General features: G+C 41.8%; 1 protein-coding gene across 3 annotated transcripts in view; it reads right to left on the reverse strand.

Moving 5' to 3' along the window:
- Positions 1-2741: 2741 nt before the first annotated feature.
- Positions 2742-25338, reverse strand: part of Ipo8 (importin 8) — a 62131-nt gene continuing 39534 nt past the window's right edge. For 2 of the 3 annotated variants that reach the window (XM_021164775.2, XM_029478481.1), the window contains exons 17-25: positions 23414-23480; positions 21782-21907; positions 21054-21151; positions 18698-18793; positions 16354-16574; positions 14421-14626; positions 9311-9511; positions 7072-7188; positions 2742-4880 (exon numbers count right to left, since the gene is read on the reverse strand). In XM_021164775.2, the coding sequence (XP_021020434.1) occupies positions 4861-4880; positions 7072-7188; positions 9311-9511; positions 14421-14626; positions 16354-16574; positions 18698-18793; positions 21054-21151; positions 21782-21907; positions 23414-23480 (1152 nt within the window). In that variant the 3' untranslated portion in view covers positions 2742-4860. The remainder of the gene's footprint in view (positions 4881-7071; positions 7189-9310; positions 9512-14420; positions 14627-16353; positions 16575-18697; positions 18794-21053; positions 21152-21781; positions 21908-23413; positions 23481-25338) is intronic. The other variant, XM_021164776.2, reaches the window with a different exon arrangement.

Here is a 25338-nt window from a genome sequence, read left to right on the forward strand (position 1 = left end):
TGTGTGGCCCTGACTGTCCTGGAATTCACTGTGTACCAGGCTGGCCTTGAACTCAGAAATCTGCCTGCCTCTGCCTCCCAAGTGCTGGGATAAAAGGCATGTGCCACCACTGCCCGGCTATCTTCAGTTTCTTTAACCAGTGGTTTGTCTTCATGGCAGTTTGCTTGCCTTCACAGTTAAATTTATTATAGGTTTTGGGATATTTATTTCTTGTAATGTAACTCTTATTAACATGACTATTCTCTTGACTTTTCAGCTAGTTTATTACTCATGTGTATATATACTAATTTGATAGGTTACTCTTATATTCTGCAATTTAACTGAACTTCATTGTCAGTCCTAGCAGACTTTTAGTTGTGTCTTTAGATTTTTCTTCATATACAATCATGCTGGGCCCCCAAGATAGCTCATTGGGTAAGGTGATTGACACCAAGCCTGTCACACACACATACACAGAGAATGTAACAGGAAGTATATGGTGGAGGGGAGGGCGGTCTGGAAGGAATTGCAGGAGGGAGAAAAGCATAACCAGAACCGTCTGAAAAATATTTTGTCAATAATAAAAAAGTTTAAAATTTAGAAATAAATTTTAAAAATTAAAAACTATGCTATTTGCAAACAGAGATGAAGTCTTCTGATTTCAGAGCTGTGGGGCAGAAGGCGCGGGAGAAAACCCGCATCCCGCCAGAGTTTCAGTGCTCCGGGCGAGCAGACTCTGAAGGACTGCCGCACACAGCCCCGGGTGGGAGTCTGGCTGTGGGAAGCCACAAAATTCCAGCTCAGCAGGTGGTGGACAAGGGGCAGTCCTAGGTACCAGGTTCTCAGCCTCGGGCATCCCAGACACCTCTGGATACCGCAGATGAGAACAGAATGGGGGCCCTGGAGGCAGCTCAGTCAGCCCCTGGGCGGAAGGGAGGAGAGGGCAGGGGGAGAGGGCACTGGGTGGTTCACACAAGGTTCTTGGTCCAGTCTGTGGCTGGAGCACAGGAAGGCCTTCCAGTGGGATGTTAGACGCAGCTCGTTAGGGGAAAGCCTATCCCATCGTTCAAGGATGGCAGGCCTTGATGAGCAGAGACAGTCCATGTTTTTAGAGCTTTATTGTAGAAAGGCAGGAAGAGAGAGAAGGTAGAAAGAGAGAGAGAGGCTGGCCATGGCCACGTGGAGAGGGGTGGGAGGAAGAGAGAGAAGGAGAGCTAGAGATGAGTAAGAAAGGTGAGAGAGCCAGGCGTGGTGGCACATGCCTTTAATCCCAGCACTTGGGAGGCAGAGGCAGGCGGATTTCTGAGTTCGAGGCCAGCCTGGTCTACAAAGTGAGTTCCAGGACAGCCAGGGCTATATAGAGAAACCCTGTCTCAAAAAGACAAAAAAACAAAAAACAAAAGAAGGAAAGAAAAAAGAAAGGTGAGAGCTTAGAGAGAGAGAGAGAGGAGGGGCCAAGCAGCTTTTTTTATAGAGGGCTGGGCTATCAGGTTAACTATGGGGAGGAGCACACCTGGCTATAGTCAGGTAACTGTAGGGGTGGAGTCTAGCCAAAATTCAAGGAGCTTGTGACATTGTCTACATGACTGATAGTCACACACCTCTCCTGCGGGGGCTGTGGGGGAAGTAACTTCGACAGGAGCCAGGGGTCCAGGAGACATAATCAAACACCTTCCGTCCCATGTAGGTGGAAATCACCACCCAGTGGGTCCCCCGGGTTTCAAGACCTATGCTCGACTGGAGACCAGGCTGACTGTGCACAGCCCACTGCCCCCACACAGAGCCCTCCATTTCTTTCTCTTGCCTAATTTCTCAGGCTAAGCCTTCCAGAGCTAGTAAAACATCTAAAGTTAGCACCCTTGTCTTATTCCTGTTCTCAGAATTAAGGCTTTCAAATTTTCCCCATTTAGTAGTGTTACCTGAACTTAACACAAATGGAACTCTATTGAGGCAAATTCTTGCTATACTTAAAGTTTTTATTATCGGAGGATGCTAAATTTTATCAAATACTTTTCCATGTTTGGTGAAATGATGGTTTTGTCCTGTTAGCATTATATACTTCCTGTTACATTCTCTCCTGTGTGTGTGTGTGTGTGTGTGTGTGTGTGTGAGTGAGAGACAGGCTTGGTGACAATCACCTTACCTGATGAGCTATCTTGGGGGGCCAGCATGATTGTATATGAAGAAAAATCTCAAGACAAAACCTAAAATTCTGCTAGGACTGACAATGAAGTTTAGTTAAATTGCAGAATATAAGATTAATAACCTATCAAATTAGCATTTATTTATTTATTTATTTATTTATTTATTTGACCACAGACTATAATCCTCTTCAGAGATGCTATTCAATTCGGCTTTTATTACTTAAATTTATTCATTTACTTTTGAGATGGTGTTACATCATTCAGGCTGACCTTTAGCTCCCTGTGTAGACGAGGATGACCTTAAACTTATGATCTTCCTGCCTACTACCAAGTGCTGGGATTACAGGCATGTGCAACCATGTCTAGCTGGAAAGGTGTAGTGTAGGTTGGTCTCAAACTGGTGTTCCTCCTGTCTGATCCTCTTTACCATTTGCTACCATAAAGCACTACCGTGGTCTGCAGAAGTACTGCCATGCTCTCTCTGTTCATGATGAAACATGTGGGCTCTGACTTCCTCTTAGTGCCAAAAGCACTTGTCCCAGGCCCTAGAAGTCAGGAAAGCACACCAATGAGTTATCACCTCCACATTCCAGAAAACATCCCATAGAGCAGACAGAGTTCAGTTCCTGGGAATTAGCCCACATTTTATTTTACAGTACATTCATAAAAGTTCCTGCATTTCCAAGGTAACCAGATCACATTCCGGTTAGCACTTCTGGTAATAAAAATCATACAATGACTCTGGCTTTAAAAACAAGGTATGGTGATGTGCAGGAATATGTCTTCCCTTTAATACTGCAGATGACAATTCACCACAAAATAACATCTCCAAAACCCATGCCCCCAGGATCCAGTGTGAAGGCATACTACCTATGTTACAATTAAACCATAGAAGACATGGGAGAAAACTGACTACTTCAGAGGTCTGAAACCCCTTCAATGCAATCTTTCCCTTCTAACTGCTGGGGGACATGCAGCTTTGGTGCCCTGAAAAATGAGAGATGGCAAAATACAGGGTAATTTCTCTCTGAAACATATGGCTTTTTTATAGCTACTTCTGACAAAAAAAAAATTAAATAACCTAAATTAAAAAAAAAAGAATACAAGATTTATAATTCAGGAATCACCTAGAAAATCCTGCCAGTTGCTGATGGAAATTTAAGCTGCAGGTATTTCACACAAACAAAATCTGTATCACATCCAGAAATATGTCCAATCCTGATAACATATTTTCATTTTGCCAGATGAATGCACAGTGGTTCATATTCTGCTCTTGAACAGTTCAGGAAGAGCCATCTGCAATACTGACATCATCAGTCACCTATTCACCCAGCTGACCGAGAGACCAACCCTTGAAGAATTTATAAAAAAAAAAAAAATCGAGCAATAACAAAGACTAATAAGCTAAATCAGGCTGGAGAGATTTTAGACTGTGAAAAGCAGATGGTTAAATTAGATCTGTTCAGTCTTGTTACTAAATAAAAAAAAATCTACCATTTGTCGTGACTGTAATTCCAACCGCTTAGAAGCTGAGCGCAGGCTGCCACAAGTCTGAGGTCAGCCTAGGCCACAGCGTGAGTTCCAGGCCAGCCAGAACTATATAACAAAACCCAGCAGCTGGGTGTGTTAACAGTGGCCAGGAGGCTGAGTCAGGACTGCAATCTTGAGGCCAACCTGGGTTGCATACAGAGACAGACTCTATCTCACAAAGAAAGAAGGGAGGGCTGAAAGGAGAAAGAAAAAAGAAAAAAATCATATAAAATGTTTTGGGCCCTGTCCAACATGGTTGGAATGGTAACTACTGACCAAGCCCCCACCCAGACAGAAATCACCTTCTGCTTAGAACTTCGGTGTGCTTTCATATTTGGATGCCTACAGCCCCTGCAGTATCATTTAAGCACATGATTCATAAGACCTTCAGTCTTTCTGCTAAGCCTAGTGACTAACAAGTCCCTGCTGCTGGCTGCCGAGAGGTGGGTAAAGTCTGAACTTAGTAGGTTATCAATATTATCAATACACTTATGATCCTGAAAGAAACATCATCCCATTCAAGAGGGGAAAAGTGATGGAAAACGGAACTTAACAGTTCTTAGGATAACCACAGATGTCTTGTGAAAAACCAGAGCCTAAATTCCAAGCCTTCAAAGAAGCCTCTGGCACAGGGTGGTTGAAGGAAGCAAGGATGCTTCTGGAGCCAGAGACCCGCACTACCTGCCCGACAGTCAACTCACGGAGTAAAATGCAGAATGAAATGACATAACCAAGGTTTACAGAATATCTAGAAATATGTTTTACGCTTTAAAAAAATTGCAATGCACTCCAAAAAAAATTTTTTCTGATTATTCATGTACAACAGAAGGCACTGTTATCTGCATAAATCCACTGATTCTTCATGGCAAAAACCTGAGACATGCGCTGATACACAACTCTAACCCCTCAGCATTCAGCCTTAAGAGCAGATGCTTTGTCCTTTCCAATCAATGACTCTGCTTTTTTCAAAATTTCATACATTACAGTAGCTGTTAAAAATATATATACTCCAGGTAAGAAGGGTCAAAGAAAGGGAGAGCAGGCCCGTGGCCGACTGATGCCAATGTCACAGCCCCTTATTTCCCACTTGGCCCTCAACCCGTGTACTAAGCAGCAGAGGTGACGCCGATCGGTGAACGGTGGATGCGCCTTCCAGTTGTTGCTGGGCACGACTCCAAAATTAAACTCGGAGAAGATACTCTTGTCCTCAAATGTGAAACTGCCCTGCTATTAGGGAAAAAAAAAAGTGAGGAGGGAAGACATGAAAGATTGCTTCAGGTGAGAGTACTGAAAGTAACTTTAAAGCACCAGCCTTTTATGATAGTAGGCTGCTTTGTTTTGTTCCAGACAGGGCCTCATGTAGCTCAGACTGGCTTCTAACTTGCAACAACTGAGGATGGCCTTGATTCCTGATTGTCCTGCCTCCACACACCCAAGTGCTAGGATTACAGACACCATCCTCCCCTCCCAGGCCTGCCTCTTTTTATGGATTTAAAACTATAGAAGAGCTTGATTCCTGGTATTAGTTTGCCACCTAACTAAAGCCCATTTGCTAGCATAAGAGAAGTGTAAACAGTTCTGAAGCTGCAAGCCAACAGCTACAGGCTATACTCCTCACAGTTGCTAACAAAAGATGCATCACTCCCCTCCCCCACACCCTGATCCAGAACCGTCCTCACCCCAAACTCCCCAGGTCTCCCATTGAAATACTTTGTAAGCACAAAATCTTTCCCATTAACAACCCAAGGGTAAGCCCGAAATCCTAACATTAAACAATTTCTCCTCCTTAAAAACTGAAAATTAACAGTCACCAACACATGAATCCCAAACAAATACAAATGAGAATTTGCTCTGGTTTAGGTCAGAAATGTCCCCTGAAGTCCACATGCTGAACACATGGTTCCCAGCCTATGGAACTACTGGGAGGTAGAACCTTTAAGAGGTGAGGCGCCACTGGAGGAAGTGAGGTTATTGGGTGTGCTTTTTTAAAGATTTATTTTTATCCTTTGTGTGTGTGTGTGTGTGTGTGCACGCGTGCGTGCACACATATATATGTTTATGCACCTGTGTGAGAGGGGCTTATGCCACATGTGTGCAGGTGCCCAAGAAGCCAGAAAAGGGCATCAAAAAAGGAAACTGGAGCTACAGGTAGTTGTAAGCCATCTGATGTGGGTGCTGGTAACCTAACCCAGATTCTCTGCAAGAATAGCAATAACTCTTGATTGTTGAGCTCCTTTCTCCAGCCTCATGGGGTGTGCTTTTGAAGGAGATTCTAGGACCCCAACCCCATCTCCATTCTGCTTCCTAGGTCTCTCGAACCGAGTTAATTTCCTCTACTTCACACTCCTCCCATAAGGCGATACCTCACCAGAGACCCAAAGGCAAGGGGACCAAGTGGCCAGGGGCTGAAACCAAGAGCCAAAATAAAATCTTCCTCCTCATAAGTCAATTTCCTTAGGTACATCCTGGGTAACACTGATAGTAAACTGATTAATGTGGCATTTCATTTTCAGGGATACAAGCTCCTTGTAAGATCTACTGAGTGCTTTTAGTTCATGTGTGGTTGAGATGTTAGGTTCTCACCAAGACCTGCCCCAACCCTTTCTTCTCCAGAACATTAGGAGGATGTGAATGGGGAACACACTGATAACCCTTACCTGTGAAACGGTAATGACAGAGCTACTGTGATTTAAAACAACAAAACATCAAACTAGGCCTAGTGGCACAGGGACATCCGATAATCCCAGCTACTCAGAAGGATGAAGCAGGAGGATCACAGGTCCACAGTTTATGCTACGTTTGAGGCTAGACTGGCCCACTTTGCAACATCTCCTCTTAAACAAAAGGAAAACAGGTAGGCATCATGGCACACACCTGTAATCTGAGCCCTCAGGAGGGTTGAAGCAGAAGGATAGTTGAGTTTGAAGTTAGCTTAGGGTACACAGTGAGTTCCAGGCCAGCTACAAAGTGAAAACCTGTCTCCAGAGACAAAGAGGGGGTAGGGGGAGGAAGACAAGAAGGAGGGATAGGAGGGGGAGGAAGAGGAAGAAGAGGAGGAGAAAGAGGAGAAGGACTAGGATTGTAGCTCACCAGCTCACTAGTAGATTATTTGCTCAGCATATACAAAGCTGAGTTCAAACCCCAGCATCTCAAGTAGAGAGGAAGAACAACCATTCAGCCCAGGAATAGCAAAGTAGTAACTCTAGCGCATACAGATAAAAATAAATTAAGAGGATTATGAGTTCAGGCCAGCCTAGCTACATGGCAAAACCCTGTCTTAAACACAAAACAAGCCCAGCTATATGACAGTGGAACTCTTCATTATCATGAAGGGCTCATTTCATGAAGGCATTTTAATCATGTAAGCCAGATGGTGGCCCTCAGACACACAACTCCAATATGGAAAGGATTGGCTGACCTGCCAGTGTCCTTCGGTGCTCTGCCAACGTGTACACCTCCTGCAGCTTTCTTTTCTGATCCTCACTGAGTGGTGCCACCAGCAGCTGGTACCAGGCAGCATCCCGATTCTGCACAGCTACAGCGTTTCGGGGGGTTGGAGGAGAAAAGATTAAGAGAGCCAGTAACCACTGTTATCTCAGGAAAGGTAAGCAGCATGACCAAATCACATGAGATTACGTCAGACAGTAAGAGGCAGGGTCATGAGTCTGATCCCAACAGTCATTTCCGAGGGCCTACTTGATACCCAACTATGAGGAGCCCCAAGGAAAGTCACTTTGACAAATCAGTGGTTTCCCCAATTCTAGAATATTCTATTCTATTCTTTTTCTATCTTCTTCTGGAAGTTTTCCCAACTATTCCCTAAAAATCTGACACAGGGAAACATCGGGGCTTCCTTGTTACCATCCTCCTTGGATTCTGCATACTGTCTTCCACACCAGTTCTGTTTCTGCACTGAGGACCCAAGTCTGCACCCTTGCACAAAATCCTTCCCTTCTCTTCCCAGACTTTTCCAGATAAATACTTCAAATTTAGCACAACTATAGAGCAAAGTTTAACGTTTTCCTTCTAAATGCTCACAATCCCCCATTTCTCTCACTAGCTATTGGCCTCTCAGAAAACCACTACTACAGACCTTTCACATCTGTAACCACATCCAGTGCTCTGCCAGTCTCTTAAAGTCTCTGCCTACATACCTCCCCTATCCAGTTCCATACTGTAGTCCTGATCTAACAACCTCACATTGCCTGTGTTCCTCAAGATTATGAAACTTTGCACCTAATAACCCCAGAAGTAAACTACTGTATCATGTTAATAGCTTTTAGAAAATCACTCCACTCTGCACTGGACAAAGGGCCCAGATCCAAGGCAGCCACTCTCAGTCCTGCCCTCCTTCCTAGGGACTTCTCAGAGGCTTTTTTTTCCCGGTGGTCTGTCCAAGCTTGTCTAAAGATGGCCTTCTGTCTACAGAGGAGCTTCTAAACTGTTGTGCATACTCAGGTTACACTTGAGACCCAAAAGCTGTTGAGGAGGTCAGATGCATGCCATATCTACAGACAGACATCTTGGAGCATCCTTTCCTATACTTGTGGCAAAATTAAATAATGGTGGCATGTTATGTTGGCATTGCATAGTTGGGAAAAATACTGCACACACATGAGAATCTTACACATCTAATAGTAGAAATAACAGAACCACAGAAACTCTACTTAACCATAAAACGAATAACAGACATTAGTTAAGGTTTTTTCTTTTAGTACAACTATTAGACTAACAATTTGCTAAGTGTTTCATTGGCTTATTTTTCAGTTTTATCTGTAGGAAACAAGTGAAGTTCTGAGTCAAATGTGTGTCACTGACATGAGTTCAGCCATGTCAAGGACTCCAGTGCCTCAGCCCCAAAGGAGGGCAGAGCTTTCTGAGAATGAGGCTCAAGAATGGCAAAGCCTCCCTTGATTTCATGTGCAAATATTGACGATGTGTGCAGAAAATGTCCACCACAGCTCCTCTCAACAACTGCCGCCCAGTGTTTCAACTTGAGGATGCTCCTTAAGAGGAAGAAATGTATTCTATGCAGATGAGCTAAACCTGCATCCTTGTTCAGCTATAGATGATAACCTCGCCTCCTTTTTCAACTGTTTGCCATAAACTCAGTGAGCTTCAGGGTGCTGCAGCCTCTTTATTGGAGAACCCAGCCCACCTGATCCCAGGTGTGTCTGTGTGCCTGTTCATGTGGGTAGGTGGACACAGTGTATGGCTCTTGGGTATATGAACACAGTGTGTGGCTCTTCAGAGTTTGGGTACATATGTTAAGAAATGAAATGTCTATATACCCTGCTCATCGACCAATAAGGTCTCAGTTGTGAAAGAGATGGGGTAAGAGCGATTCGTGCTTGAGTCTGAGCATGATATGCTACAGTGTCTAAAATGACTCCTATGAAGATGACTTGCAGGCTCACCCTGACACTGATGCTACAGCAATGAGAGCTTAGGACAGCTTCTAAGTGTGTTATTGTGCTAACTTTTTTCATTTTAAATATGTCTGGTTATTTCTAAAACAAAAGATAAAAATGTAAAAGTCTATACCAATATGGGGGCAGATCCCAAAACAACTTCTACCAGGAAGAAATTAAAGATGTTTAAAAGAATATCTTCAAGTTTGGGGAATGGGGTCAGGGGGATAACAAGTGAAGACATACTCAGCAGAGCTTGTGTAAAAAACTGGTATTCATCCACGCTGTTGTCGAGGTCCAGTGGGGTGCTGAAGCCCTCAAGGGCTGTCTCCTCCAGCACTTCTTCATCCCAATCATCATCATCCTCCTCCTCACTTCTGCCAATTTGTGACTGCATAGCTTGAGCACTCACACTTGTCTCTTCTTCCTCCTCACTGGAAATCTCCTCTGTGAAGTAAAAGGATGAAAAACAAGGATTACAAAAAAAAATTCTGGAAATATGAGACCATGACAAAATCTATCTACAATTATAAACTTTCATCTTTACTGCAGTGGGCTGACTGGCTCACACTCTTCACTCAGTGGCTCTGACTGAACACTGCTAATACTGCACCATGGTCACCCTAGTGAGGTCCAAGTACTGATTAACTGAGAGTCCCCGTGTTCTTCTGATGGGAAGAGGAGCAGAATGGTCCCTCATCCATGTGTGTTTTCAGCAGGAATGACTTCAACTCTCTTAATCATTAATAAACAATTATGAAGTGCTCTGAAATCCCCCCCCAGGGGTCATTTCTGCTAACACAAATAGTAACGATGCAAACATGTCAAGAAAAATAAAGTGCGCCGGGCGTGGTGGCGCACGCCTTTAGTCCCAGCACTCGGGAGGCAGAGGCAGGCGGATTTCTGAGTTCGAGGCCAGCCTGGTCTACAAAGTGAGTTCCAGGACAGCCAGGGCTACACAGAGAAACCCTGTCTCGAAAAACCAAAAAAATAAAAAAATAAAAAAAAATAAAGTGCTTGGCTATTTGAAACTTGAAAAGTTAAGCCACAGCTGTAGTGACAGCTCTGTCAGTAAGGAGTGCACACTGCAAGTGTGAGGGCAACCCATAAAACCCATACTCAAAACAAAAACACAACACAACACAAAACAACAGAAAACAAACCTGTCAAACATGGCGGCATGGCTTGTAATCTGAGTGGATCCCTAGGCCTGCCCTCTACTCACCTAGCCTAGACTACTTGGTGAACCCCAAACTAATGAGAGACTGTCTCAAAAATAAACAACAACAACAACAACAAGCAAGCAAGAGAGATAATGTCTTAGGAGCAACACCCGAGACTGTCCTCCAGTCTTCTCATGGAAATATACACGTGTGTACGTGGCACATGAAAACAAACTCACAAAGGAAGCCAAAATACACGCCACCCAATTTCAGTTCTGCTTTGTTCCAAGAGGTTAGGCAGGAATTGCAGCTGGATATGAAGCCATCGGGGAGCACAAGAACTACAAATCGACTGAGAGAAAAAGCCCAGAACCAACACGACCAAAGCAACAATCATTTAAAATCAGTCCCACAAAATATGCCACACTGAGCCAGGCTTGACCTTGAGAGGCTGATGCAGGAGGGTCAGGAGTAGTTCAAGGCCAGCGTTAGCTACATAGAGAGTTCGAGGCCACCCTGTCTCAAAAAAAAAAAAAAAAAGAAAGAAAGAAAGAAAGAAAGAAAGAAAGAAAGAAAGAAAGAAAGAAAGAAGTCATACCAAAATGCACAAACTAGTTAACAAGTATCCAAACAGTAAATGGGCAATGGATCTGAACTGACACTCTAAAAAAAATGAATTAGTACAAATGACCAATAAATGTGGGAAAACATTAAACAACAGTAGCCATCAGGGAAATGCAACTCAACGTTTAGTTTCCCTTTCAGCCCTGTCAGAATGGCAGTCATTAAGAAAACAAACAATAGGGGCTGGAGTGATGGTTCAGTGGTTAAGAGTACTGACTGCTCGGCCAAAGGACCCAGATTCTATTCCCAGCACACACATGGAGGCTCACAACCATTCATAATTCCAGTTCTAGGGAGTTCTCTTCTGACCTCTATGTACTCTTAGACAAATAAATAAATAAATCTTAAAAAAAAATTAAAAAGAAAATAATAAAAAATGCTGGTGATAATGAGAGAAAAAGAGAACCCTTCTTTTTCACTACTGGGAATGTGAACCAAGCCAGCCATTGGAAAGTTAGTAAAGAAAATTGTTCAAAAAAATTAAAAATAGAACTTTTAGCCAAGTGTGGTGGCTCAGGGCTATAGTCCCAGCACTTAGGAGACAGAGGTAGGAGGATCACTGCAAGTTCAAAGCAACTCTTCACCTACATAGTGAGTTCTAGGACAGCGATAGCTACATAGCTTGTCTCAAAACTCCAAATCAGGCTGGTAAATGCACTTGCCAAATATGCCTGATGACCTGAGTTCAATCCCTAGGGCCCTCATAAAGGTAGCAGACACACACACAAATTAAAAATTTAAAAATATACTTTTGAAGAACACCAAAACCAACCAATCAGTCAATATTCCATATGATTCAGATATATCATTTACGGATAAATACCTAAAGAATCAAAGCCACCTACTACAGAAATATCTACATACCCAAGTTCATGGCAGGCATCAGTATTCACAATAGCCAAACAATGACATCAGCTTAAGTGTCCCTCAACAAATGAGTGATAAAGAAACTGTGGCAAAAATAATAACATTCCTTCTCAACCATACTAGTTATGGGACAATAAATAGCTTAAAAAGCAAGAAATTATAAAGAAAGATAATATGCTGAAAAATAAGTCTATAGCTTTTAGCATATGTTTATTCAAAGGAAGAAATGGGGGGATAGGAAAGAAAGAGGAAGTCACTTCAAATGATCTACTTAAGCTTGCAGAAAAGTCAGAAGTTGTATTCATGCTAAGGTGGGAGATGCATGGTTTAAAATTCCTTATTTATTAACAACATAGGATGATTCCTATTTATTGATGAAAAGTATCTTAAATTTAAATTCGTGGAAATCACAGAATTTAGCATGCAAAATATAGGTGTACATTTTATAGAAATTCTGATTTTTCGTAATTAACAAAGTGTCTGGTCTGGTTTGTTTGGGGGGGGCAGGGTTTTTTTTGAGGGTTTGTTTTGGTTTTTTGTTTTTGTTTTTTGTTTTTTGTTTTTTTGTTTTTTTTTTTAATTTTTAATATTTTTATTACATATTTTCCTCAGTTACATTTCCAATGCTATCCCAAAAGTCCCCCATAGCGCCCCCCACTTCCCTACCCACCCATTCCCATTCTTTTGGCCCTGGCATTCCCCTATATTGGGGCATATAAAGTTTGCAAGTCCAATGGGCCTCTCTTTCCAATGATGGCCGACTAATGCAGCTAGAGACAAGAGCTCCAGGGTTCTGGTTAGTACATCATGTTGTTCTGACAATAGGGTTGCAGATCCCTTTAGCTCCTTGGGTACTTTCTCTAGCTTCTGCATAGGGAGCCCTGTGATACATCCAATAGCTGACTGTGAACATCCACTCCTGTGTTTGCTAGGCCCCGGCATCGTCTCACAAGAGTCAGCTATATTTTGTTTTTTGTTTTTGAGACAGGGTTTCTCTGTGGAGTCCTGGCTGTCCAGGAACGCACTCTGTAGACCAGGCTGGCCTCAAACTCAAGAGACCTGCCTGCCTGCCTCTGCCTCCAGAGTACTGGGATTATAGGTGTGTGCAACCACCAGCCCAGCTCAAAGTTTCTGTTTTTTAATAAGAAAAAACAATTTCACTTGGAGCTGGATAATGAAACTTCTGTGCCCTCAAAAGTTGTTTTCAGTCCTATTATTGAATAAATAACCATGTAATATTCTTTGTTTTGTTTGTTTGCAACAGGGTCTCTTCATGTAGCCCTGACTATCCTGCAACTCCCTGTGTAGACCAGCCTGGCTTTGAATTCACACAGATGTGCCTGCCTCTGCCTCTCAAGTGCTGGGATTAAAGGTGTGCACCAACACACCAGGCTCCATCAAACATTCTTGACACTGACAACTACTTTTGAAGTACTAGAGATCAAATTCCAGGAGTTGTACATGCTAGGTAAGTGCTCTACTACTGAACTGGCCCCAATGGTAACAACCTTACCCTGACCATTTCTATTGTGTTTATATATTTGTGTGCCTGCACTGGTGTGCAAGTCACAGTATAAATGGCAGGAGTCAGTTCTGCCCTTTGGCCATGTAGGTTCTGAAGCTTGAACCCAGGCCATAAGGCTTGGCAGCAAGCACCTTTACTCACTGAAACATCTTGCCAGCCCCGTGATTCTTGATTGCTAAATTGCCTGCATTCATGCATTTTATTCTAAGTTTCTTTAAACCTTAAATATCTTGAGATTATAATTTTTGAACATGAATTGCCTAAGAACCACTAAGAAAGGCATCAATCTCTATAAACTCTTGAACTGACACTGTACACTTAATCTAGGGAGTCATCAGTTAATGGTAGCTACCTTAAGTGGCAAACATGAAAGTAAATCTTAAGTTGCCAACTCATAATCAAGACCATCTGATTCTCTTACATGTAGACTTATCAAGAGAAAAACACTTTTACTAGGCACCATTTAGAAGTCACAGAGATTTTTAAATGTATCCTTCATAAAATTTATAAGTCACCCAAGCCTTAGTTTAAATGTGTCAAAGGTCAAAGAATGGCAATCTGTCTAATGACTCCAGAATTCAAAGAAAACACACACTGAAATCAAAATCCAAGCCAGAAATGACAGTGTATACACACAGTCCCAGTACACAGGAGTATAAAGCAGGAATATCATAAGTTTAAAGTTGTCTGAGCTAAAAAGCAAGACCTGTGTCAGTGAGATGGCTCCAGAGGTAAAAGCACTTTGCTGCTGGGCTGAGTTTAATCCCCAGGACTCACGTGGTAGAAGCAGAGAACCAACTCCTGCAAACTGTTCTCTGACATCCACACACATGCACACCCAAACAAGTATATATATATATATATTTTTTTTTTTTCAAAGCAAAATCTGGGGCTGGAGAGATAGCTCAGTGGTTAGGAGCAGTGATTGCTCTTGCAGGGGACCCAGGTTTGGTTCCTAGCACTAGATGGTGGCTCACAGCAATCTGAACTCCAGTTCTAGGAGATTCTACACCTACTTCTGGCTATAGAGGCTCCAGGCACATGTGTGGCACACATACATACATGGTGGCAAACACTCAGGCACATTAAATAATTTGATTTTCATAATAAGTTAATAATAAATTAGCTTTTAAAAGCAAAATCAACTATAGTACAAATTATAAGTAGAAGACTTTACCATTTTCCTCTATGTCGGCTTTCTCTGCTTTTGAGTGATTTTCACGGTTTACCGTTTGTCGTGTAGCACAGACCTGCTTCAAGCCAAGGAAAAGGAAGAGAATGGAGGGGAGGATCTGTGCAGCCACAGCATCCACGGCAGGAGGTCGGTTCTGCAGCTCCAAGAGCACGCTCAGTCCTATTATACACATCTTCCGGTCATGGTGTCTGCAAAACGTGGAAAACATGCAGAAGCCGTCACCAAGGACCAACTCCAGAGCAGTGGTTCTCACCCTTCCTAATGCTGCAACCCTGCATACACTTCCTCATGCTATGCTGATCCCAACCATAGAATTCCTTTCATTGCTACTTCATAACTGTAATTAATTTTGCTATTGTTATGGATCACAATGTAAATATTTTTGGAGATATTTAGTCATGGCCCACAGGTTGAGAATCAGCACTCTAGAAGAACTAAAGCAACTGAAGCCTGTATAAATCAAATTCTACAAACAGACCAACTGTTATCACCAAAGCCTGTGGGGAGAGTCAGGTGTGGTGGCTCAAACCTATAATCCCAGCACTGAGGAGGCTGAGACAGGGGTACTGTAAATTCAAGGTGAACCTGGACTATAGAGCAATTTCAAGCCTGGGTGCTATAACAAGACTTGGCTTCAGGAGGGGAAAGGGCTTATAGGAGTCTGCCATTAGCATTTGCCCTTGCTATAGTACCACTTATGTTTAGTGAAAGAGCTGTATCCGAATGTTGGTATGAGGTCTGTTAGAGCAGAAATGGCTCCTTGACAGCATAACATTTCTACACACTGGGAAAGGTGAAGCGCTCTCCCTCCATACTATGCTCTCTTAGCCTGGTCCTCAGGGTTTCTTGGCAGATAAGCTCCACCTACAGCAACTCAGGGTACCAAAAAGCTATTTCAAAGCATCAGCATCTAACATGTTGACCTGGCTAACTACACATAATCTGCCATCAGCCTTTGATGTAACAATAAAAAAATAATAATAGTAATAATAATAATTCCAAAGGAAAAATGATTGGTTAATTTAAATTAAACACATTTTTCTATTAACTAACTTTATTTATTTATTTATTTATTTAGGTGTCCCTGGGTGGGCTCAAAGAACTATTTCTTTTGTTTTAAAATACCAAAATTAAAAGACAAACACTAAGAAAGAAGCAGCTCAGTGAGTAAGAGCAATTGCTGTTCTTCTCTGCTTTTGAGTGATTTTCACGGTTTACCGTTTGTCATGTAGCACAGACCTGCTTCAAGCCAAGGAAAAGGAAGAGAATGGAGGGGAGGATCTGTGCAGCCACAGCATCCACAGCAGGAGGTCGGTTGAGGACCTGAGCTTGGTTCTCAGCACCCACATCAAGTGGCTTATAACCACCTACACCACCAGCTCCAGGAGATCCAACACGTGTTCTGGCCCTTGAGCATACCCAAACATGCACAGCATACACACGGCATGCCTCCACACAGAGATACACACATGTACATGAATAAAAATAGATCTTAAAAGCTCAGTACTCAGAAGGTAGAGGCAGGAGGATCAGGTGTTCAAGGCCAGCCTAGGTACATGAGATCAGCCTTGAAAAGAATAAAGTTAAAACCTACAGTACGCACTATATTCTGTCTCTTTCCATCAGGTTATATTCCTCATCCATATTCTTAATTATGTGGACTGGAGTGATGACTCAACAGATAAGGTGCTGCTTTAAGAATAGAACAGACTCCTAAAAGCTGTCCTCAGACATGCACATGCCATGATAAATGTCTGTCCACACACTAAATGAATAATTTTTTAAATATTCTTAATTTTCAAACATTTAAATAATACACTAAAACAGTCCCCAATATATGAAGATTATCTCGCAACACACCTCTATACTAAAAAGTAAATTTCCTGCAACAGCAAAGCAATGTGAAGGCACATACCCCAGGAAGTAATCAGTGTCGTTCATCCACTGATTTATGAACTGTGATGTGACAGGTCCTGGGTTGTGTGGCAGCTGGACTTGCTCCAGTGTATGGAACAGCAGCTCAGGGCTGTAGTAAAGAGCTGCGATGGCCACCTGGAGACACATTGTACGAAGCTCACTGGTCTTGACCCCACGTGTTAATCTCTCCAAGACAAGTTGAATGAACAGTGGTATACACTGGAAAATAGGATGGAAGCAAGAGTCACCCACATGCCGTGGTCACCAATAAATGAGTCTTTGTGACAATAAGTGTTTGCTATTTCAATTGTGTGGAGGAGACTTTTTTTTTTTTTTTTGGTTTTTTGAGACAGGGTTTCTCTGTGTAGCCCTGGCTGTCCTGGAACTCACTTTGTAGAACAGGCTGGCCTCGAACTCAGAAATCCGCCTGCCTCTGCCTCCCAAGTGCTGGGATTAAAGGCGTGCGCCACCACGCCCGGCTGGAGGAGACTTTTAAAGACCTACATTTCCATCAAACTCAGAGAGACTAAGTAAACAAAAAGTAACCGTTGAAGAAGTCTCTTCCCTTTTATGTCCACACTGCAGCCAGTTGCAGACTGCCTATGAGCTTGTCCTTTAAGACAGTTCACTCCATCAGCCACTCCCATGTCCAAGGTAAATGACACATCTGGGATTTGTGTCAATATGGAAATAATTGAACGAGAGTATGACATGATCAGTATATCTCTTGAAAAATGAAATCCTACAGCTACACCTCAAAGCTCAAAAACACTGAAAAAAGGACTGTGGGTCTCAAGTCCTCTGACTGCAGTGCTAACTCTGCATAAACTTCCCATTTAGATACTAAATGTTCTTCAATTGGATCGTATCACACTTGTCTGATATCAACTACATTAAAAATCATAAGCCATGGTGAAATAATATATGCTATCGCATATATGTAAAGCCATCAAGAGTTAAAGGAACTTTTAAAATTTTAAATTAATACAATAATCATCTCTTTCAGTTGCATTAAAACAAGGCTAATGAGTTAGGAAAAATATTCATAGAAATATTTTATCTAATAAATTAAATGAATGCATGAAAGATCACCACCAACAGCCCTGACATCACAGATAAGAGATACCACTCTCCTGGTAGAAATAGCTCACAATGACCTCTGAAGTATTCTCACCTAAAAGTCAAACCTGATTCTGACAACAGCTGAGAGGAAACACAGAGAAGCGTAATGTCCAGGTGATACCTGAGGGCACTGTGCTACATCTACGCTAACATTCAGTCACCTAGTGTCCTCAGCTCTTTAGCACAAAGTCTCGAGCTTCCCAATCCCTCTGCAGCCTGGGTCAGATACAAACCCACTGCAGTATGCTGCAGATTCTTACTGACTGTACAGGGGCTGACCCAGATGAAGGCAACTATTCAACTCCTTCCTACTTAAGACATTCATCCAAACTGAAGTTGTCACCTTTCTCCATGTCATACAACTCTAAGTCAATGATGAGCTAGTCATCATACATAAGTTTCCACATTCCTTCTTTCTACCTCAAGACATGTCCTTGTACTAGCATGATCTAAACAACACTTTCAAGACAATCAATATGGCCTAGGGTTTAGAAAGCAAAACCATTCCATATTTAACTTGGAAAACAATACAAATACACCTTCCTCGACACACTCTAGATGGACACACAATGGAATCTGTTGACTTTTGTCTGGCCCATTTTCCCCTCGATTTGATCCTAGACACCTTTTTGTTTACCACCCATAGACAGTAAGTGTGGTTTGCATAACTCTGCTTCCACACACTGCTGCCCATTAGCCTTCCTACCCAAGCAAGATTTTGTAGGCAAACCTACTCTTGTCATTTACCCAGCTCTCTCCTCTAATGCCTTCTCTTTCTTAATGCTTCCTATAAAATCCCCTGATTCACAATCTCTGCTTTCCTCACACCCACACGAGCCGCAGCTTCCTTGCTCATCAGCAGAAGACTCGCCCATTGGTAGCACACTCAGCAACCAAAACCCTGGCCTTCGACCTTGACATTTTTCTGCTCGAGGTCCTCTGTTTTAACTGCTCAGAACAGGATCTAAAATGCAATTTTTACTTTGTGAGTCACATAATGATCTCCATTACACATGCTCCTATTTGTTTCTCTGTTATTGCTATTATTGTTGTGAATGTTTCTGAGTCATTTTTTTCTATTATTCAAATAGGATTTGTGCCAGCAAGCACAAACTCTGGCTGCCTTTTCAACTTTCCATCAAAACATAAGTAGAGTATCAATCAAGCATGGGCATTTTTTATGTAAATGTCCAGGAGGATGCTTTTCTGACATGCATCACCTGGTCAATTCCCCTTCCTTTGCACTGAAGAATGATGACTTCCAAGAGTTTTGCAGCATAGCACTCGGCATCTTCTCCCGCCTCTCCACACAGTACCTAGAGAGACAAGTTAGCTCAGCATGAGTGCCACAGGGAAGTCGATGACACCACAGGAAGCAAACACTGTAAATTCAGTCACAGAAACCAGTTTGGCAGTCACAGGATCTCTATGTAGCCCTTGCTGGCCTAGAACTCACTGTGTGAACCACTAGGCAACAGGCTCAGAGAAGTCTACCTGTCTGCCTTTCGAGTGCTGAGATTAAAGGCCTTGCCATCACATTGAGTAGGGATCACTGATTTTAGAAAATCAACTTTCTGGATGGGTGTGGTGGCGCACACCTTTAATCCCAGCGCTGGGAGACAGAAGCAGGCAGATCTTTCTTTGCGAAAAGGCAACAAAACAAGGCATATCTTGTAATTTACAGGTGGACTGTGGAGCCGCACACCTGAGTTCAAGCATGGTTCCAACACAGGAGCTCTGAGACCTGGAACAATTCACTAAGCAGCAGGTCCAGGGATAAAAGTGGGGCTCCCTAATGCCTTGAGCATTAAATATGGTGAGATACTCGAAAAAGCTCTTAACAGTTGCTAAGAAAGAGATACTATCTTCAGAGGTGTAGTCAGTACTCCTGTAGACAATCCTAAGAAAACTCATTGTATTGGGGGAGGAGGAAATGATATATAAACATTCTTAGAAGCAGGAGTGACGGTAAATACGACACAAGACACTAGTCAAGAAGAGAAGGAATCTCTGGGAGGTAGAGTTAGTGCACACACATACAATTAAAAATAAATGTTTTTAAAATACACAGGAAATATCTGGTATACTGCAATAACTTAATAAATATGAACTAGTATTAAAACTAAGAAAATGAAATATATGTCACCTACTTGATAAGAAAATTGCTGTGAACACAGCCTTCTGTCTGTTGTACAGAACACTGAGTTGCTGAGGGGACACACACAACTGCTCTATGCAGCAGCTTTCTTTCCCCCTTGTCCCTATAACTGAGCGTTGAGGCCTGAAGACTGATGGTGAGATACCAGTTTACCAGTTTAGAGCTCTTACCAGCCCCCTGACTCAGCTCCCTGCTAATGAGAATCATGGCTGCACTATAGCTATTTCCTGCCCCCAACACCTTGGCCTAATTTTTTGGTTTCTAGCTATTTGAGCTTTCCACAGTTTGCCTGCCAGCTTGATGCATTACAAGTTCACACACACACACACACACACACACATACATACACACTTCCCTGAAGGAGGTAAACATGACTTAGTCATCAAAAAAAAAAAATCTAAGGTATAACCAAATAGTGGTTAACACAGTGAACAACCATGGCTGTGCATAAATACATCCATGAACCACCACGTACTAAACTAAGTGTTGCTTTTGTAACTCTCTTCATTGTTTATGTTGCTTGTGCTCAGATTACCTATACCTAGGTACATAGGTGGCTTCCAATATACATTCAATTAAAAGCTAAATGACTGGTGCCATTCTGTCATAGACTGGCTATCTGTATGGTTAGTTTTTCTAGCACTTTAATTACTAACAAGCTCGTGCTTTTAAATTTTCTTTTTAGATTTATTTAATTTTATGTGTGTGTCTTGTCTCCATGTTCATGCCTGGTGCCCACAGAGGCCAGAGGAAGGTATCCAAAACCCCTAAAACTGAACTCACAAACGGTTATGAGCCACCATGTGGGTGCTGAGAACTGAACCTGGGTCCTCTGCAAGAGCAACAAGTGCTCTTAACCACTGAGCCATTTTTCTGGCACCCACAAGTTCATATTTTGGAAAGAAAAAAAGGGAAAGAAGAGTAGAAAACCTCCATATCGCAAAGTTCTTCACCATGGATTCAGCCAACCATGAGCCAAATGTTGTTTAAGACCTGGACCTGTACTGAATGTGTACAGGTTCTTCCTCTTGTTGTTATTCCCTGACCTACATGGTTTAACAACTACTTATATGACATTATACTATATCAGGCATTACGAAAGTGAGTTAAAGTGCATGCGGAGATGTACAAGGGCTATGGGCAAAGACCATACTTAGTTATGGGACCAGGGGGCTCATGAAGCCTGATGTCCACAGGGGTCTTAGACTGGTCTCTATGGACACTGAGAGATGATTGTATTAACTTAGAAAATTTCAGAGTTCATAGATATCGAAGTGACATAAATGCAATACATACTCTGAAACTTTCACAATAATCACAAACTCATTTTTAAAATGAAATTGACAAATCTATTCAGGTAAAGCAATATAAACTAAACACTGTGAAGAATCATATGACAACTGACAGGATACACTTACCTTCCTGCACATTGTGAACAAGACTTCTAAATGCTTTGGATTTGACAGCAGAGCGTTGGTATCTACTGTCACGTAATTATGCAGGAGAGGCATCATGTCTGGGAAGAGATCCAGAATCTCATTGAGACGTGTGCAACAGGTGCAGAAATGAATGATCCCCACTGGAACCACAGCTCCGTAGCACTCAAATACTGTCTCCCTTAGCAACCACAAACGCTAGGAAAGGTCATGATATACCTGCTCTATTTATGCCTGAAGACAATGCAGACTAGGAAGGTTAAAATGCTCACTCTTTATCAGAATAACACTTCTGACCTTTGCCTGTCCCCACTCCCACTGCACTCAGCACTACCCAACATACAGTCAGGGCCTCGCTGATTGGGCTTAAAGCACCCTTGTACTTCCCCTCCTGCTAGAATGCAAACTACAGAAGGGCTGCAGCCACTCACTGCTGGATGGCTGGGCTGATGACAGTGCTTAGGACATAGCTGTATTCAGAAAGTATTTACTCGGTTTATATATGAACACATGCTCTGGTTGCAAGCTAACATATGAAACAAGACATGTTGCCCACCTCCTCTGCCGGTCAAAGGGCTGAAACACTACTAAAATCACCCCCACCCTTTCCTTGACGATAAAATGAAAACATCTGATTAGTACTGAATCATCAATCGTTAAGGGAAGTACATCCAGAAAGAAAGAAAAACTGTTATACGGTCAATGCATGCCTGTAAAGTACTCGAAGCAATCCTGCTGGAAAACTTCATATAAAATGCCCAGGAGCTGCCACATCTGCGGGGAGATGGCATGGCAGGTTAAATTGTATGCCAGGGAAAGGATTTCCTCATAGAATTCTAGAAGAGAAAAACCTCTAGTTAGAATGCAAGGAAACAGCAAGATTACAGGGGACCACACAGAGGACTCAAACACATCCCTCCCATGTGTCAGATGCTTCCCTGTACCCCTTCCTCAGTGGCATCAGCCAGAGAGGCTACCTTCAGCTCTTACTGGGATCTACCCCGTAATCAACAAAGACAACAATCTGCGCTGAAAAGTATTTAAAATTTCTATTTTAGGATATGTGTAGTGGCACATGCCTTTAATTCCAGCACTCTGTAGGCAAAGGCAGGCAGATCCCTAAGTTCAAAGCCAGCCTGGTCTACATAGCAAGGTCCAGGCTAGCCAAGGTAAACTGAAATCCTAGGGAGAAAATTCAAATTTCAGCTGAGGCAGAGTGGTGCATGCCTTTAATCTCAGCACTTGAGAGGAAGAGGCAGGCAGCTCTCTGTGAGTTTGAGGTCAACCTAGTCTATATAGTGAGTTCCAGGACAGCCAGAGCTACATAATGAGATTCCCATCTCAAAAAAACAAAAAGCAAAAACAAAACAAAAACAACAACAACAACAAAAATCAAATGTCTATTTTATAACATAAAATAGCTTCTACCCATAAGATTATACTACAAATTTATAAGAGAACTATATTAGCATGCCTCTATTATATAGACTTAAGACTTATAAACAATTAGTAATATTCTTGGAGAGCTTAATGATGCAGGGATATATATATATTACTACCATATTTTTAGTTTTATCAACAGCTATAAAATATATAGCATTTTCTCCAAGTTATAGAACTTACAGTTTGAGCAGTATTCTTCGGTTTACCTCAGAATACTTTATACCTAAGGTATAAGTGAAGAGGCCCAAAGAAATGTTCTGTATTCACACACCCTATTATTACTCTCAGTAAAACACAGCTTTCTACGTCCCAGACTAAAGCAATTTCACCCAGTTCCTCTCTTTCCCTCTCCCCATCTTCCTCTCCTTCCCTCCTTTCTCCCCTTTTTTTTCCTTCTCCCTCTCTCCCTCTCTTCTTCCTCCCTAACCCCCCTGTTTGGTCTCAAGTAGCTCAGGCTGGCCTCAAACCATGTAGCCAAAGATGGTTAACCTTGAACTTCTACTCTTCTTGCCTCCACATCCCAAGAGCTGTCCTACCCATGTCAGCGTATGTGGTGTTGAGAACAAACCCAGGGATTCCTGCATAGCATGCAAGCATTCTACCAACTGAACTATGGCCTATAACCCCAGTTCATCTCGTAAAATGTAAATATTGCATTCTCCAGCCTTTAAATTTTCTAAAACCAGAAATTCTTCACTGCACACATTAAGAGTTAACTGCTGAATTAAAATATACCTATTATCAGAAAGCTGAGCTTTAAGTTTAAAGAAAGCGAGTTCCCCTTTCTCAAAACTGTCTCCCTCACTAAGTTTAAAAGGATAAAGGTTACACTTTCAGTTCATCAAATTGGAAAAAAAAAAAAAATCTCAGTTTACCTTCTCTCCAACCTCTGAACTTACCAATAACGTGCTTCTGTAAAACAAGATCAATGATTCGTAGGCAGATGTTCTCCAACTGCTGTATAATCTAAAGATAAATTTTAAAGAGTCTGAAATTCATTGTGAACTCACTCTGAAGTTAACAGGTAAATTAGTGTCATCCCAACTAAATAAGCACAATATATTTTTTGAGAGTGGAAGTTGTAATCTTCATGGGAAAAGTAAATATAAAAATACTGGGAAGTTCTGAAATTTGACAAGAGATAGCGATGCAAGTTAAACCAATGGAAAATCAGAATTAGATACCTCCATACCTCACATTCTATACCAAATAAATTCCTTAGATTTAGAAATCCAAAGATTTCTATGTAAAAAAAACATAACATAAAAAAATACCAGAAAAAGTACAAGAATCCTTGTACAACCATAAGGAGTTAAAGAAAGTCACAACCAAAACAAGAACTTAAGACACTGAAGCACCTGACTGTAAAAATTATCAAGTATTCCTGCACAAGAACATGAGCAGATCAAGACAAATGACAAATGGACTGAAATACTGTCAAGTGGCATTACAAATGCTAGATTCCCCTTATACATGAAATCTAACAGAAAAACAGGTAAAGCCTATAAAAAACAAACAAGCCTCCAGCTCATGAAGAGAGATTACAGACTGAATACGACAGCTAAGGCTGTGTCAGAAGTGTTGGGTAGGAAAGACAAGTGTTCTGATCTTGGAAGTACACACTCGTATGTAATCTCAGCCAACATCCCCTCAAGGAATTGGCTCATAGACACTTCCCACTCCTGTGACAAGGCTTATAAAAGGCCATTCAATGTAATAGTATCGTGACACTAACGAACAAATATTCATTTAACAGGGAATGTCAGTATCTACTCACTAGGGATTGGCCATGTAAATGTGATACACATACAAGAGAATTCTATTAAAACCATAGGCTTTGGAAAGGGGCTAGAGTACACAGGCTGAGGTAGAGGAGGGGTAACTGAAGGGGGTGTCTCCATCTATGAGGAAGCCAATACCCACGCTGAATGAAGACATTCCAGTGAACCTGCTTTGGGTTCACCCACAACCTAAGTAAGCTCAATAAACTCAATCATTCTCCAGGGTAACTGTGGTAGACTCAAACTCTGGTTAGTCACTGAGACCTTAGATGGAAGAAAGCAAATATTGTTCACACTCCGCCAGGGAAGAGATTTCAGCAAAATATATTATCATCTTCATGAAAGGCAAATACGTGAACTCACCTTTTGCTAGCTTGGCAATAGAAAGATCTCAGAGAGATTACAAAAGAAAACTATAATTTCTGAGAAGAGATTTTATGACTGGAGTAACTGAGTAAGGTTCAGAGTTTAACTAAATATCTTCTCAGAACTTTTCGATTATTAAATACTCAACATATGCATATACCCATGCCCAGTGTCACTGTATAGTCCTGGCTGACCTGGAACTCACTACATAGTAGATATACTACAGTATAGCAGGTTGGCCTCAAATCATAGAAATTCACCTTCCTGACTTGTCTTCTGAATGGCTGTGATTAAAAGCATGCACCACCATGACCAGCTGCTCTATCAGACTTTTTTTTTTCCTAAGACAGGGTCTCACTGTGTGGCTCTGGCTGAAATCACTCTGTAGATCAGGTTTGCCTTGAACTCACAGAGATCTACCTGCCTCTGGCTTCAAAATGCTGGGATTAAAACTATATGCCACTATGCTTGGTTATTGTATCAATTATATTTTAAATGAATAAAAGTTAAAAATCAAAAGAAAGTTGAAAATCACTGGTGAGATATACTTTTGTGTAAATGTACAATTCAATCTTAGAGCATATTCTAATATTCAATTTTAATTTTACTTGTGGACTTTTTTCAGTGTTTGTTCTGTTTTGTTTTTAGATTTATTTATTTATTTATTTATTTATTAT

This window comes from Mus caroli, chromosome 6 (genome assembly GCF_900094665.2).
Source record: "Mus caroli chromosome 6, CAROLI_EIJ_v1.1, whole genome shotgun sequence".
In the NCBI taxonomy this organism is placed as follows: Eukaryota; Metazoa; Chordata; class Mammalia; order Rodentia; family Muridae; genus Mus; species Mus caroli.